General features: G+C 43.2%; 1 protein-coding gene and 1 long non-coding RNA gene across 3 annotated transcripts in view; one reads left to right on the top strand and one right to left on the bottom strand.

Annotated features, from left to right (window-relative positions):
* The window catches only part of LOC143164635 (uncharacterized), a 52,952-nt gene that overhangs the window by 14,141 nt on the left and 23,135 nt on the right, over positions 1-15,676 (bottom strand). The window lies entirely within an intron of this gene.
* Positions 9,342-10,918, top strand: LOC143164347 (protein shisa-1-like). The gene is made up of 2 exons (XM_076346805.1): positions 9,342-9,612; positions 10,434-10,918. The coding sequence occupies exons 1-2, from the start codon at positions 9,342-9,344 to the stop codon at positions 10,916-10,918; spliced, it is 756 nt and encodes a 251-aa protein (XP_076202920.1).

Genomic DNA, 15,676 nt, shown 5'->3' on the forward strand with positions numbered 1-15,676 from the left:
TTTTGTAACCCACAGCCAATTCCTAGTGCATCCTAAGAGTATTCCCTGATATAATAGATGAGCCACTGTAGATCTGGCCTAACAGCCTGAGTTAACCCTTCAGGACAGACACCTCTCAGATGGCTGGAGAATGAAGGGCAACAGCCCAGAATACGGGTTGAACTTCAAAGCCGCAGTTTAAATTGCCACCCTTTTTTTGCTCACTGATTATTTTGTATTATATCTGAGATCGGTTGGGAAGAAGAAAAAGACTTTGAGCAGGAGACTAAAGTAACACATGACAGAACTGTTCAATGTTTTAATGTCTGGGCATAATATCTCCGATGCCAGCTGGGGAGAATGAAAGACTTTTCTTGTCATTAGATAAAAATTAAAACATCACCTATAAGAAGTAATGGTCAAGCTGAAAGAGGTTCACCTTGAGGTTTGGCTTTGATTAAGTATCCAGAAATACCAATGCCTCTTTAAATGATCTGAACCTCTCGGTAATGAACGGGCCAGGGAGGACACCCTGTTTCTCCAGCATTTTCTGTTGTTCCCTGGGCATAGGAGGATAGCGAAATGTGGCCACTTTGCTTCCTTTTCTACTCAGAAACCATTCAAAGAGACTCTTATTTTAATGGCCATGGAGCAGAAATGTAAAATAGTAAAAATACTAAGGGAACTGAACTTTTCTAAATTTAGAAAGGCTTGGCTTCTGTGAGGGCAACAGTTTAGTTTACTGTTTATCTTCTTCAAATATTTCCCCTTGCCTAAATTCCAAGTGATCAGGTTTACTGTACATGCCAGTGCTTGCGGTTCGGTGCACTTCCCAGCTGCCTTCCCTCCCCGATCTATTCGCGTTGTGCAGAGCTCATTGGTTTGTGTTCACATGGGTGTTGTCAGGACATTTTAGACCTCTAGGGCCAAATTCATCCCGTATGTAACTTTGAGGGAAATGGAGAGAATGGCATCAGAAAAAGATTTGATCCCTGTTGTATCACATGGTTTTATATCCTGTTGAGTTCCGCTTTTATTACAGTCCGCATGGCAGAGCTGTAGTTCGAAACTGAAGCAACAAACAACATTCAGCTTCACAGGGTTTGCTCACACATTTTTCTGGGAGAAATCCGGACAAATAGCCTGGAGGTAAGGGTTCTGCAGCCCGTGCTCACAGGCATTATCGCCGGGGTCTTCCCTTGCTCCTCAGGGCACAGCTTCATGGTTTACAATCTGAGACATCCGCACCAGTTATTGCAGACTACCCCTGAGCTACGGCGTGATGAATCTTGCCAGTGCAGTCACAAAAAAAAAAGGATTAAAATGAGGCATTGTGACAGGTGGTCCCCAAACCACAAGCCAGCGAAGATAAAGCCAATTCCACAGTGAATGTATGAGTGGCACATGGTCTGCCAGCAAATTCAAAGCAGCGATAAGTGACTGATGGCATATAAGGTTTCTCTCAAGTGTCAGAGCAATTGCAGAACTGCCAAGCAGATCGCAACTTGTGTCTGCAGACTGTAAGAAAGCGTCGAGAGAGACAATCGCAAGAGACTTCAAAGTAATTTCAAGAAAGAAACAAGCAGTAACCAGAAAGTGCTATGAAGACTAATACCAAGAAATAGAAGAATGAATCTTGCAATGGACATCTACATCACTGCTTAATTTAATCCCCAGTACAGTGCCTACAGTCTAAGTACAGCACCGGGACTAACCTGTTCTAGGTCAGTCATCACGTGCCTTAACTGTCTTCTGAAAACCCTTAGGTGACACGGCGTTTTTGAAAGGCTTGCCTCTTTGCTGGTTTGCACGGTTTCTGTGTGTCTGTATTCCTTTCTCTGGGACTGACTGAAATCTGGAACTTAGAGCTATTGTGTCCCAAACCTCCATTTACTACATCGCCTTGCTCCTATAGAAATTTAAAAAGGAAAGCGATTTAGAAAGGTGTCTACCTTATCCCATCTTCTTTTCTTAATATAACTGTGAAGGATGTGTTCCTGCATGAAATTATCTAGTAATTTTCTTGTCTTTATTTTCAGTGTTTCAAGTGTTCTTAGGAGAAGCACTGCCAGACTTTCAACATATTGTTATGGTTATCACCTTGATAAATATAACCCTATTCTGTCTGCTTACCCCTCTCTTTGAGTCTTCCCTGCTGACTCCTTATTCTCTTTCCTATCAAGCATAAGTTTCTTTTCTTTATTTCCAGCATCTTCACAGCCTTTTCCTCAACCAGTTTCCAAAATCTTCATGACTAGTCTTCACCTCTCAATCGCTATGAAAATGTTCATTCCGATTCCCTGCTAGTCCATAGAAAGCCTCCAGCTTGTTAAAGCTTCAGTGATAAGGCTATGGGTTTTTTGCACTTTCCGTTGTTCTGTTTGAGAGAAGGTCCTTGTAACTAAATTCTCACAAAGCTAGCTCCTCCTCAAAGGCATGCTGTGCTGTGCTGACTGACAATACAACTGTAGCTCACAAGTAAGCTGACCTCACTGCTGATCCGTAGTCCCACTGTTCCATTACATGTCTCCTCAGTCAGAATGCCTCACGTGAAGACTACTAGCAGCTTAGGGCAGGAACTATTTCTGTATTATTTTATACAGCACCTTGCACAGTTTCCTTGACTGACAGTTAGGTAATACACACACAGAAACACAAATGAAATTGCTATTCCACGGCCTAACAGACACCCTGTCAGGACTTACTCCTGACCACGCTCTGATGAACCCAAATGCCTGCGAAGACCTTCGGTTGAGCTTATGAAGCATGATTCAAGCTGTCATGATAATTCTCAGTGACTTGACTTCAGATATAAATGCCAAGGCTCTGATAGCAGTCTTTTATACTTAGGTAGAAAATGCCTACTGCAGAAAAATTCAACAGAAAATAATAAGAGCCCCAGGGGTCAGATATTCATCCAATTCAGAGCTGGAGATTTCAAGAGCAGGTTTTCCTGTGAGATTTCCAGCATTTCAGGCTTCTAATCCTTTAAACTCTGAAGCAGCTGCATCTCAAATAAGAAAGAAAAACTTACAACTAGCTAACTAAAAAAAAATATCCAGACTTGTTTGAACTCCAAACACATTGTGATTTGAGTTGGCAATGAAAGTTTGGCTTAACCCTTACTGTGTCTGATTCTTAGGTTCCATCTGCAACGGCAGCATTGTTCAGCACCGCCTGGACCTGATCTTTACGTAGACCAGGCTCACCCTGATCTTTACACAGACGGAGCTCCGGCAGCTTCTGCTGACTCCCAGTGAAGCTACCAAAATCAGGCCTATTGTATATGAACAATCAAGAGCATTCAGGCTGAACAACCATTCAAAAAGCACACCTCAGTAAATCACCATCTCAATAAGTTCTGCCGTTTTCTTTCCTAGTAACCACTTGCAATAGGTGGTTTGTCTTTTTAGGTGAGGATGGCCATTGGACTGTCCAGCTTTTTGCTGACATCAAGAGCGGGCTCATTCAAGAGGGAAGAGCCCAGCAGGGTACACATGAACATATAATTTCCTCCCTCAAAAGACTTCTCTTGTGGTAGAAAAGTGCAGAAATGAGGCTGGCTCTTCAGGAAGGAGAAAACAGACATGTCGTTGGGAGGAAGAAAGAAGGAAAATCACCAGGAGTGCAGGGGCTGTCAAAGTCTAACTCAAGGAAAATTTAAGAAGACCTGGATTTTTACTGAAGTCTGTTGGAAATTGCTGGTTCAGTCAAAAAATAATGCCCCAAAAAAGGACTAATGATGTTAAATCCACTGATGTGAGCCACCTCTGTCCCATTCTCTTTGCTGAGGAAGATGAACAGTACTGACTGGTTTTAATATTTCTTGGGTTTGTTTTTAAAGAGGTGGCAACCTAGCAAATGAGAATGTAAAATACAGGCTCCATTTAGATTTTTGTGACTAGTCAAGTCATTACACATGGATCAGACGGGACTGTGAGTATTTAGGTATACACAAAAACTGTTGTAACTGTACATATAGATCAAAGATAGAGGTGTCTTCTTTTTCATGCACCTCTCAAAGCAGAATGCTAACATGTTTGTTGTCTTTTTTTTCCTTTCTTTTTTCGCTTGTGGAAGCTTTGTGATCATTTCTGAACTTGACACCCAGTTAAATTTGCAGCTCACTTAGAAAAAAGCTAAACTGCCTAAACAGAAAAAAAAAAAAAAAAAGTAAATTGGAGAGCTCTCCAGTCCTAAGGAGAGCTGGCTACTCCAGCCAGCACCCTCCCTTCCTAATGCTCCACAGTGCCTGCTCTGGCATCACTCTTATCTGCACTCCTGTTGATAAAGTAAAGCCACACATCAGCAGGACACTGCTCACATGAGCACACAGCACTAAAGCCAACAGGCTTCTAATAGGCAGTAATTGTTTCTACACAAAACATGCAGATATTGTGTCCCTTTTTAAACTAATAAGCTTACAGGTCTGCTATTTTTCTTCCGCAGAGGCAGGCTACATTTTTACAGATACTAATAATGTTGATTCTCTAGTATGTTTTCACCTAAAACCTGGGCAAAGCATGTAAAGAACAGATGAAGTCATGCAAGCCTACATTACAGAGAGCTATTTTCTCAATAACATAAGGACAGCTTGGTACCACATCACAAAAGAAAACCTGACACCAGGTTTAAATCTGTATCTTCAGAAAACAGTTGATACTGCAGCTTTCTCCTCTTCATTATATTAAACTCAAGTAATTATTAGCTTCTCCTGTAGTTTCCTCATTACAATGGCAGAGCATGGATTTTGCTAAGTAAGTATCCCCAGCATGCCCCCTGGTTCAGGGATGACACCCCTTCACTAATCAACCTCCAGTAATGATGTGCAGAGAAAGATGTGCGTTTGCCCATCACCTTGGCACATGGGCCTCCTGGCTCTATCCTGAATTACTGTCTTCTATTTTCCTGCATTCTTCACTTCCTTAATTATAACATAATAAAGCAATACTACCATAATTACTAATAAAGGGACTCTTGTTACAGGACAAATCTTCAGTTAGCAAGCAGTCGCTGTAGGGAGCTACCTGTCTGCATTATACACAGCCAGAATGAGGAGACTGCTCGATGGGGCTCTCACTTGCTAGCACCAGCCTATGTGCCGGGAGTAGCTCCCTGCAGGTGCATTACACTGATGTGAGTAGACAAGCAGGCCTCAACAGCTTAGTGAGAACAGAACTGCTCAGTGGTATCAGACAGCACTGCTTTTCAGGTGTGGGCTCAGAAATCCCCCAGCGAAACTTGCCTAGCAAGTCTTCCGTCTCCAGCCAGTGTGCTCCTCTACCCCATCCTAGCTGCCTCGGGCAGCCGGTCCCCGCCTCTTCCCTCTGAATCACAATCATCAATCTTTCCTGAGTCTTGGCTCCTACCGTGATTCCTCTGCCCTGTCAGTCCCAGTCTCCCTCTTCCCCTACACTCCTCACCCACTGGGGGACTACATCTGCATGGACGGCACAGGGTGAGGCAGGCAGAAGTACAGAAGTCCCTAAATGGCTTTAAAGCAGCCATCTCAGGTAGCAGCTGAGCTTACACTGAACTCCATGATGCTCCAGCTGGTTTTCTCTTTCTGGCACCACAAGCAGTCCCCCAGGTCTCCAGAGCAGTACTCTGCCTCCTATGTGTCTTGACTCAGCCTTCCTTACCAGGCTCCCCATTCACATCACGATTCAGTCTCCCAAGTCTGGTTCCCTGCCTACTCTCTCCCCCCGGCTCGTTCCTTGTTTCCTTGCTTAGACAGGTCTGATTCTCTCTCTCTTCACCTTCCAGCCTCTCTCAATTCGACATTTACACTCAACTAGCTCCTTCCCTCTTGCGTTAATCTTTCGATGTGCATAAAGGCAGCGGGGACACCAGGGAGAAGGAGGTTGCTGTATGTTCAGTGGTTAAGCGGAAACCTTCATTCTCTGAGGCTCTCCGGCCAGCACCATACATCCGCACTCCATCCTCGCGTGTTGAAACATTCAGAGGAATAATGGGTTGCAGAGGGCCCCCCCAGCCTTGCAGCTAACAGCTGGAGGCAGGTGGCATTGATGATGCACATCAGGCATGGTAAAAATAGAATATATGGAGTGCCTGGCTATCTATCATAGAATATTTGCATAATTTCTCATAGGCAGCGTTTACTCGAAATGCAAAAAACTAAGTTACTGTAGGGCATTCTCATTGTGCCTCCCGTATTTCCCTGTATTTTATTTAGGGCCAGTCCTGGCCGGTGCCAGCACCCAGCGCAGTGCTGACTGACCTGATGTCAGAGGGAAGCAGCACACGCAGCATCAGGACAAGAACTGATCAGCACTTTACAGGGTCTGACCGTTGGACTGCAGGCTCCTGTTAGCAGAGAGGGATTAGTTCTCCCCCTGTTTCTTGTTCTGTATTGAATGTTCACTTGACATTAAGAAATGACAAGAATATACCTGAAATCTGGTGGCAGAGTTCAATCTTCAACATTATAGAAGATTGTAAAATGCCGATACTGAACACTGGAACTGCAGGGAAGGCAAAGCAGCTGCAAGTCAGGAAGTTTCCAGTTTGTGCTTTCTGCTTAGAGTAACAGGAATTTTTAATCATCTTGCTGCGCGCATAAAATTCACGAGGGGGAATGTACATTTCCCTAAATAAAGAGAAATAACCCTCACATGGAAAAAAAAGACTTCTCTCTAAGGGCTATTTCCATGGTAACTTGTAAATTCAAAGCTCAAGCTGTTTTGGCTGCGGGGATACTCAGAAAAGGTAACAAGATTGTTTGTTGTTGTTAATAATGCGAAACCATCACCAGTGTCCTCTCATGCAAAATAGGCTGGATTGTTTTTGTTTAAAACTTCCCCGAAGCTGGCAAAGAACAAGCATGAAAAATTTTACCCTGGCAGGTGAAAGACTAAGAAAGCTGAGAGTGACTGAACATAAGGAATTAGAATAGAAACTTATTAATGATTTACCCTTGTAGTTCACAACCGGCATCCCAATATATCCATGTAGCCCTTTTTATCCTGTCAAAATTCAAAGTGGGTCACAAGTTATGTAAGCATATACAATTTTTATACACAATTACATTCATCTCCTTCTGCAGTGGTGAAGTGAACATCACAGCCCAGAACAGTCTATGACAAAATGAAGATGAGAGATTTTGAATCGGAAAATGAATGCCCCCTGGAACACACGCAAACACACACGCGGACCCTGAATAGGAACTCTATTTAGTTTATCCCTGCTAAGTGAGGTAGTGTAATCCTATGCAGGAAAAAATAATACATGACCGTGTTGTTAAAGAGAGTGTATATGCAGAGAGAGGAAATCATGTAAGGGCAGCCATCATTCAAAGTGTTAATGCAATGAACAACTTTATGCATTTCTTAGCGTTTGAATACCTGACAGCAGGTGTCCTTATACTCTTTTAATGTGGAAGATGGGAGGAAATAATCGCATCCAGTTATCTTTACTGAGGTACATTTTATTAAGATGAACTCCGCAAAGTGCTAAGCACATGCTTAAAACCTGTCTGAGGCTGCTTTTTCCCATAACGACAAATAATAAAAGTTAGTATTTAGTCTAGCCTAATACTGCTGAGGTTGAATGTGTGAATAAACTAGAATCTGCCTTAAGGGAAATATAGCTTTGGGCTTAAAGTATCACATCAGTGCTTTGAGAATCCAATCCAAGATAGCACATCACTCACCTCTGGCTGTCTTTTAAAGGGTGTTGGGGCTGCTCAGTATTTTCTAGATCGTGCCCATGGATTTATAGGATTAGGTCCTACGCTCTCAGCCAAACTTACACTTGCAGAGCTGAAATGCAGCATGGCAAAATGCGTATCTCATTGTGTAGCAGCATTTGGAAAGGTCTCTAGTTCTAAACACGGATTTCATTTAACATTTCCGAATCCAAGGATCTCTTTAACCATGTTTGCCAAAAAGCCAATTAAAAATGATGCACGAAAGGTGACTGGCAAAGGTGATGAGTGCTGATGTCTTTGGCAGATTGAAATATAAGTCAATTGAACATATGAAATAGTTAATAAAGCATAAGTGTGCAAGCTGTTATCTAATATTAAAACAAAAAACCATCAGAAGGCAGATAATTTTGTGCAAATGTTTCTAAAAGTTTGCATCATTAGACAGCTTCCCTCTACAATCAATGGCAATACTCCTGAAAAATTGTGTGGGAACCAGCTTTTGTGTACATTCAAGAATACGTTTTGAAGTCTTCAAGCAAGCTGCAAATAGTGCTACACATGACCAGGATATTGGTCCAAAAGATGCTGCCCTAACTCCCTGCTTTTCAAAGTGCTCAATTAGCAACAATTTTCTTCCTCGCTGCAGTTAAGCACAGGCTAACCATGCTTCAGACATGGATCCTGTTAATACAGCAAGTAGTTAGACTTGTAAGGGGACTAAGAAAGACCACAAATGGTCTGGTTTTATTTTTAGTTCAAAGATGAAGAGGTCACTACCACTCCTGTGCGGCTATGGGGTCTTTGTAACACTGCAGGATTTTCCTGCTCAGGTGAAACTTCTAAGATCTTAAAATAGGCATTTGTCCCCTGAAACACGCTTTTTAATTCACGGATTGCACTGTGTGTAGGGAAAGCAGAAGTGCAAAAGACCCTTTAAAACTTTCAGCCTCTAGGTTTTCAACCACGGAGACAGAAATTAGACCAACTTAGAGCTTTCACAATTAATTTTTCCTACATTTTCAGATTAAAATCTTCTTCTTTGTATTCATGTAATCGATTATCCATGTTAAACAAGGTAAAAATTACCTTGTTACCAGTTTGTACCAATTACACTTTAGAGCCCACTAGAAATTGGTTATCCCTGTATTTTCTTTCTGCTGTGGAAATTTTATTTCTCGCTTGTCATCATGTGTTGTCGCCAGCTCAGTCCCCAACCTCCCACCTCTGACACTTCAGCTGCCCTGAAGGAATGAAGCTTTGGTACCAGGATAGTCCTGGGCTTTCTGCACCCCGCACTCCTTAGCCTCGCTAACGCCGCCGTGGTAGTCGAAATGCCTAACCAGGAGTGTGAGATGTGCCATCCCCAGCAGGAACCAGTAGCTGCTCCCTGCAGGAATGAAGGAGAGACATGAGGAAGGTGGAGCTGGAGTAGCTGCAAATGGTTTTCAATTAGTGGGTCCTTCTTTGTTGCTCTAAGGAGAGGGGATTAGAGGCAGGTCACCGGCCAAGAGATAAAACCTCCTGAAATAGGAGCTTAGGCAGTGCCTTGGGGGGCAGCTGGTGGTCTAGGAGCACTGCGCTCTGCAGCTGCCTGGGGTGGTGTGTGCCTTGCCTCTAAAAAAAGAAGGGGGGGGGGGGGGGAAGGGCAGTGGGGGCCAAGTGGCCAGAGGTGAGACACCCTGCGTGACCCACCATGGCAAGGGGGGTTCTCTGTGCCCTGGTGCTGCTGCTGGCCCTGCGATGCACCCCTGGGCGGGCAGGGGAGTACTGCCACGGCTGGGCTGGCAGCCTGCAGCGCTGGCACCGCGGCTTCCAGTGCCCCGAGCGCTACGATGGCCCGGAGGCCACTCTGTGCTGTGGGACCTGCAGCTTGCGCTACTGTTGCTCGTCCAGAGAGGCCCGCCTGGACCAGGGCCGGTGCCCTGGTGACCATCAGCAGCCCAGCCCCAGGCCCCCAGTGCCAGGTAAGCTTCCCGTGCCTCTAGCAGATGGGGGGGGGGGGGGGCATAGCAGATGTGCTTTCTTCTTTGCATCCCCTGTAGCAACCTTCCCTCGGTGGCATCGGCCAGATCCTTCCTCTGTTTCTCTGCCCTTCAGAGCTCCAAGCTGTAACCATTGCAGCAGAAAGGTGTGGAGCCCTGGCACAGTGCTCATTTTGTGGCTGCGTGGGCCAGAGCCGCTCGGTTCCCTTCACCAGGAAGAGGGAATAACTTGGGGCTTCGCTCCAAAGACTTTTCTGTCAGTCCGACTCTTAGAAAAGCCTCTAAGCTACTAACAAAGTAATCTGGTAACACCTCTGATGTCTATATCCTGGTGGAACATGTGTGTTGCTAACCTGTTCTGCTAACGCATGTGGATGCCTCTAAGTAACATACTTAAGTTCTGGCTTGTAAAAATGCTTGTAGCCCTCAAACCCGGATTCCATAGGCAACCCAAGAGCAGTTTAGGCACTAACTGTCAAACTCAGTTACAAGTCTGAATTTCTACTTAATCATGCAGAAGTGAACAGCAGCTGTGACATTTAAGTACAGGAACAGCTCTTGCACGGGTATAAATGGCAGATGCTATAGGACTGATCGGTCCGACCCTCTGTACTGTAGGCTTTTTCAAATGCGCCTGCCATAGCAATTGCCAGTTTCTAATCTTCTTGCTGCAGCACAAGTTGAGAGTAAAACCACTTTGGCCTGCTCCCTGGTGCACACATCTCTTAAGGAATGGAGAACAGAATATAACGTAGAATACCCCAGGAATGAATGGTTGGCTAATGTCACTCTTACATTTTCAGTGCCCGTGTACCTGCCGTTCCTTCTCGTTGGATCTGTATTTGTGGCATTTGTTGTTGGCGGTGCCTGTGTTGGAATTTGCTGCTGCAAATGCTTAAAATCCCAGGATGAGGGGCAGCAAAGTGGACTTGCACCTGGCCAGGCTTGGCTACTAGAACCTGATCTTCCTTCTCGCCTCTCCAGTTCCAGTTCTGCCACCAGAAGCTCACTGAGTAGTGGTCCTCAGACCAGCAACATCTGCATGACTCTAGCTCCGTCCCTTCCTATTATTGGGTTGGCTGAAGATGCTCGGTTCTTAAGTCCTCCGCCTACCAGGGGACAACTCTTGCACCCTTCACGCGCTAACCACAGAATACCAACTGATCAGACCACAGTAATGGCTCCAGCATCCTTCCTTAAAAGAACAATTTATGGACACAGTGCTAACACATCCCCTCTTGGGGTAACACAGGGTGACCAAATGATGTACTCGGGCATTCATGTCTGAAAAGATGACGCATCAGCATACAGCCTGAACGGGATGCTACTTCACTATTACTAAAAGTAATATTACTAAATATTACTAAAAGTTGGGTCTGAAACGAGGACTTTCAAATGTTTGACGCTATTAGGAAGTGCATCAGTTTTGGCTTTTTACAGCTCTGAAGATGACGTTTTAGAACTTCTTTTAGGTTCTTGGGGGTTTTTTTAACTTGTATTATTTTAATGCTATTGAAAAAGGCAAGATTCTGAGGCCTGTATACCTGTTCAAGGAATGACTGGAACTGTAGAAATGAGTTTCACCCTTCCCTGGTCCTTTCAAGCTGCCATACCATGCTCTAGGGGACATGTCACAGGACTTGGCTTCAATTTCTGTAGATGTGTCACTTCTCAGCAACTTAGGACAGGGAGGTGCCTTAGTGGAGTTACTAATTGTGGACACTTGGCAGCCCGTAAAGCACAGGAAGACTGTACTTAATCTACACACTTCTACCAGTAAACTGATGCAGGATGGTAAAACACTGCCTGTGACTCAACTGCCCCTGATGTTAAGTGCCCATATCAGTTAAGTGGTGCTGCTAAAGGAGCAGAGCAACTTCTAGCCCTAATTTCAGTAAAATGTACGTTTAGTAACAAGATACTAAGGGAAGATAATAAAACACTGTATATGTTGCTTCCTCTCTTCCAGTGGCTTAGTGGTCTTTTTTCTTTCTTTACATAACTGGACACTTCAAATGGATGAAGAATTACAGGGTAAGGTAAGAACAAAGTAAGACTCCAGTCAGTTTTCTGAGAATATGCTGGAAAAGCTTGCCTACTTTGACTCCTTGTTAAGATGCGTGCTGCCTGACTGCAGCCATCCCCTTCACAGCAGGACACTGATAGGAAAGAAGTTGTCAAAATATACTACTCGCTGCTGGAGTGTTTTAACACCTCCTCACAGCACAGAAACCTGAGTGATTATACTGTGAAGGCATGTTAAAAGGACTCCACAGGTGTTACCAGTAGGAGCAGGGGCCAAGCCTTAAAAATCTTATGTGTATAAGAAGTAAATGCTAAAGCCTTTCCCGTGTTAGTACTGCCTATCAAACAGAAAACTGGTACGATAAAGATGCTTGGAGACTTCTCTTGTAAGTCAATGGGACTAATATACTTTGTAAACAAATGTACGACCTTACACTACTTTAGGTCTATTTTACTTCAGAACGTTACATCTTAATTCTGGTGAGCAGTACGTCCTACAGTAATGCTTATCCTAAGCACACATATATCCGAGTGCCCCAGTTTGTAGGGGCAAGGTGATATATTTGGATAACTTCCTGACTCTTTCATGGGTGTGATTCAGAAATTTCACAGAACTTAGCTGACCCAGGGCTGTGACTTGCGTTTGCTTGGCCAGTTCCTCTTAAAATTGGAATAGAATATAAGCATGAAAACAGAATACCCTAAAAATAAAAGCTTCCCCGAAATACTAAGACTCGTATTGTACACTTGTTTTAGTACTGAAAAATAGTAAGTTAAGGCTTCCAGAAATATATTAGCTTGAACTTAAAAGCGCTGTCCTTGTTACAGTCAGTGAAAGGTCACTGGGATTTGTTGATAACTATGCCAATACACAGTATGGCAGCTGGAATGCTGGTTTTTAAAGTTAGGTTTTAAACTTGTATTGCTGAAAGCACTTAGAAAATGGCTTCCTTTTTATAAAGTAACTTGTTTACAGTTGGCTTAGGAAAATCTGTAGCTGAATGGAGTAGTTTATCTGGTTAAATGTCCAATTTTGATAGTACATCATGACAAAAACTCGTGTCAGTTCAGAGACAAATGAACAAAATCCTTCCTGATGATCTTTGTTCTGGGAAATACAGAGCAACTTGCGTCACATTTATGCTGTCAGGAAGATATATTTTATGCTTAGCAGACTCGGGCATTAGAAATGGAGAATAGGTGGTTTGATCAGCTAGTCTCTCCTTTACTAAAACATGGTTATTCTCTACTGTAGATTTTCTGAACTAGAAGGGTAAAGGAATATGTGACCTGACAGTCTCAGTCTGTAGTGTATATAGACCTCCTGTCACCTTCAACAGAAATTGAAAGCTCTCCAGGAGGCAGCTTCAGGATAAGGTTTTAAATTAAATACGAAACCAGAGAAATAGCCTTCCTGATACCATAAAACAGAAAAAGGTCAAGAGGTTCTCGTGTAACCCTAAAGAATTAAAAGGAAAAAAGTTGATCAGAAGTGAGGAACAGAAAAGCTAAATGGCTTTGTGAATGCTGCCTTAATTGCTCTCTGGCGAGGATTAGCAGTCTAATTGGAGTCAGCATACCTTCCTCTCCCCCACCTTCCTCTGTGTATTCCACAACTGAAAAACTGAGATTAAAAAAAAAAAGGCAAAGGGGCTTAACCGAGCAGACACTCACTGGCAAAGCTAGTATGGGAACAGCAGGATTTTCTGGATCCCTATCATCACAGTATTTTCTATATAGTTAAAACTAATGTTTGTGGCAACAAAGCCAGGCCAAATATTTTAAGGGTTCAGTATTTCTTTCCAAAACTGCAAGGGAAAACAAGAACTAACCAATTTGTTGCACTCCATGGGCTGGAGAGACGTTTTTCAAAGAACCATTTGCTTAACGTCTTCCATCAAGCACCATTGTAAACTCGGATTACCTTGGTCTCAATTAGCATCTGCATTAAAATCAGATCAACTCATGTGGGGACTAAGGAAAAAGCACAGAGTATTTTTAATGTAAATTCTATCCCTTTACTAATTTGAGGGGCCTCGCTACTGAGTTTAGCACATCTTTAGATAGGTGGGATATGTTCATGTTAAATCCCTTTTTTCTCCCCTAAACTGCTTTTCCTGGTTCAAGCTAAAGAAGAAGTACTTAGCAGAGACTAATAGTCTACTTACCACCTATTGTACTAGGTGCTTTGCTTTGTTTGCCTAATGAGGCCCCCATCCCGTTCCCCTCAACTTCTAATTAAGAAATGATTTACAGTCTTTGCTCCTTAATCCTCAGTAATGACACAGGCGATCTGAATTGTTCTTGGTGTATTCTTTCTGGATTTAGGAAGAAAGAACTAAGAATGGAAAAGGTGAAGATGACAGATGTAGCCCTCAAAACCTTGTTACAAGACTTGCAGAAGGGTGTCCCTTTGGTTTCTTACAGGCTTGTCTGCACATGGCATTACCTTGGTTTGAACAGTGGTTTTAATTTTCTTTAGCTTCAATCTGTTCCTAATTGATCTGAGATAAACCAAAATGTATCTTTGTCCAGATTTTTTGGACAGATTTAACCAAACCAGTTTAAAGCAGGGCAGGTTTCTATGTTGCATGTAACCGCGTCTCCACAATATTCCCGTTTTACTCCTTTTTTTGCACTGAATCAATATACAGCGCTGATGAATCCACTCTGTGCTACTAGAAAATAAAAACAAAGCCACTTAAAAAGCTTTTACTTCTCATGCTATAAAGCCATGGTTTTTAAAGTACTGAATAAAAAGCAACCCCCCTTTCTGAACAGGTAAGTATCTCCAGTTTTCCCTTGGGGAAAACTAAGGTAAAGAGAAGATGTTCAAGGTCTTTCACCTCTTTCACTCTTTACCTCTTCCAAGGCCACACAGTGTATCGGCAGAACTGTGAAGAGATTCCAGCAACCCTGGCTCCATAACTTAGATGAGTCCGCTTTCGGTATTAACAGTACAATGAATTTCTTTGGCTAAGAATAATGATCGATATGTGCCTTGCATTAAGTGACAGATTTGCTTTTATTCAGCATAGCTGCAGTTTTTTAAATGTAAACCCAGAGTTGACTGTTACGGATGCTGTATGGTTTTTTCGTGTTTACGCCAAGGGTTTCACAAAGATCTGCAACAATTCATTCCAATCAAGTCAATTGAACTCTGAACTGAAACAAGAACCCCCTCTATCCTTCAAGCAGAGCTACACTGATTTGCTATTCTTCAGTAGCAGGTATTCTGGCAGATGGATCAAAAATTGTCAGAATGCAAAAGCCCATCAAACCTACAGTTTTCTGTGGGATCTCAAAGCAAGGAGAAGCATTCCTCATATGGAAGTTAAACTATTTCCTTAGGTCCTTCCTACAAGAAAGTGAAGGTAGTTACAATGTAAGTTCGAAGTTGTAGAGGAAAATGGTATGTACTTTTATTGTTTTGAAACTGTTTTGATTGTCTTTACAGCACCACTTTATGTTGTATTAGATCTTAATACAGTAGAAAGGACAGTGCCTAACCAAAGCCCCACATACTGAGAAGTGCCTCCAGGAATCTCAGTGTCTTGATACAGATGCACGAAGGTGAAGGAGGTTCACAGGGCAAAATGAGACTGGATGTTTTTAACACAAGTTGGGACATGGAGGAATGGACATAGTCCTGACTGGATGGATGCATGTGTCTGCACAGCCACTACCATAGCATCTGACAGGAGAGTGAATGTGCTGCTGCACCAAACCTCACAAATGTGGAGGAGGGGAGAAGGCTGCAACCTCTTGTTTCCAGTAAATCTATGCCTGCCTAGGAAAAAAACAGATCCTTATGTGCTCCCCCTTCCCTCTAGGGCCTCTGAGAGATGCAATACATATCTGTAAACAAGCCCTCTTGCCAGTATACTTTCTGTTTGTTTTTTAAATTAAATAAGCTCTCTTGAACAGGAGCACTGTGGGAGGTTTCAACTTGCACAAAGTGCTGCCAGCTTGCTTTGCTGCCTTTGATGCGTGATGGCTAGCACAGTAGCCCCATTGCTGA

The sequence above is a fragment of the Aptenodytes patagonicus genome, chromosome 9 (assembly GCF_965638725.1).
Source record: "Aptenodytes patagonicus chromosome 9, bAptPat1.pri.cur, whole genome shotgun sequence".
In the NCBI taxonomy this organism is placed as follows: Eukaryota; Metazoa; Chordata; class Aves; order Sphenisciformes; family Spheniscidae; genus Aptenodytes; species Aptenodytes patagonicus.

Coding starts and splice junctions, on each gene's coding strand:
- LOC143164347 (XM_076346805.1), top strand. CDS start 9,342: ATGGCAAGGGGGGTTCTCTGTGCCCTGGTGCTGCTGCTGGCCCTGCGA. Junction 9,613..10,433: donor CCCCAGGCCCCCAGTGCCAG/GTAAGCTTCCCG, acceptor TTACATTTTCAG/TGCCCGTGTACCTGCCGTTC.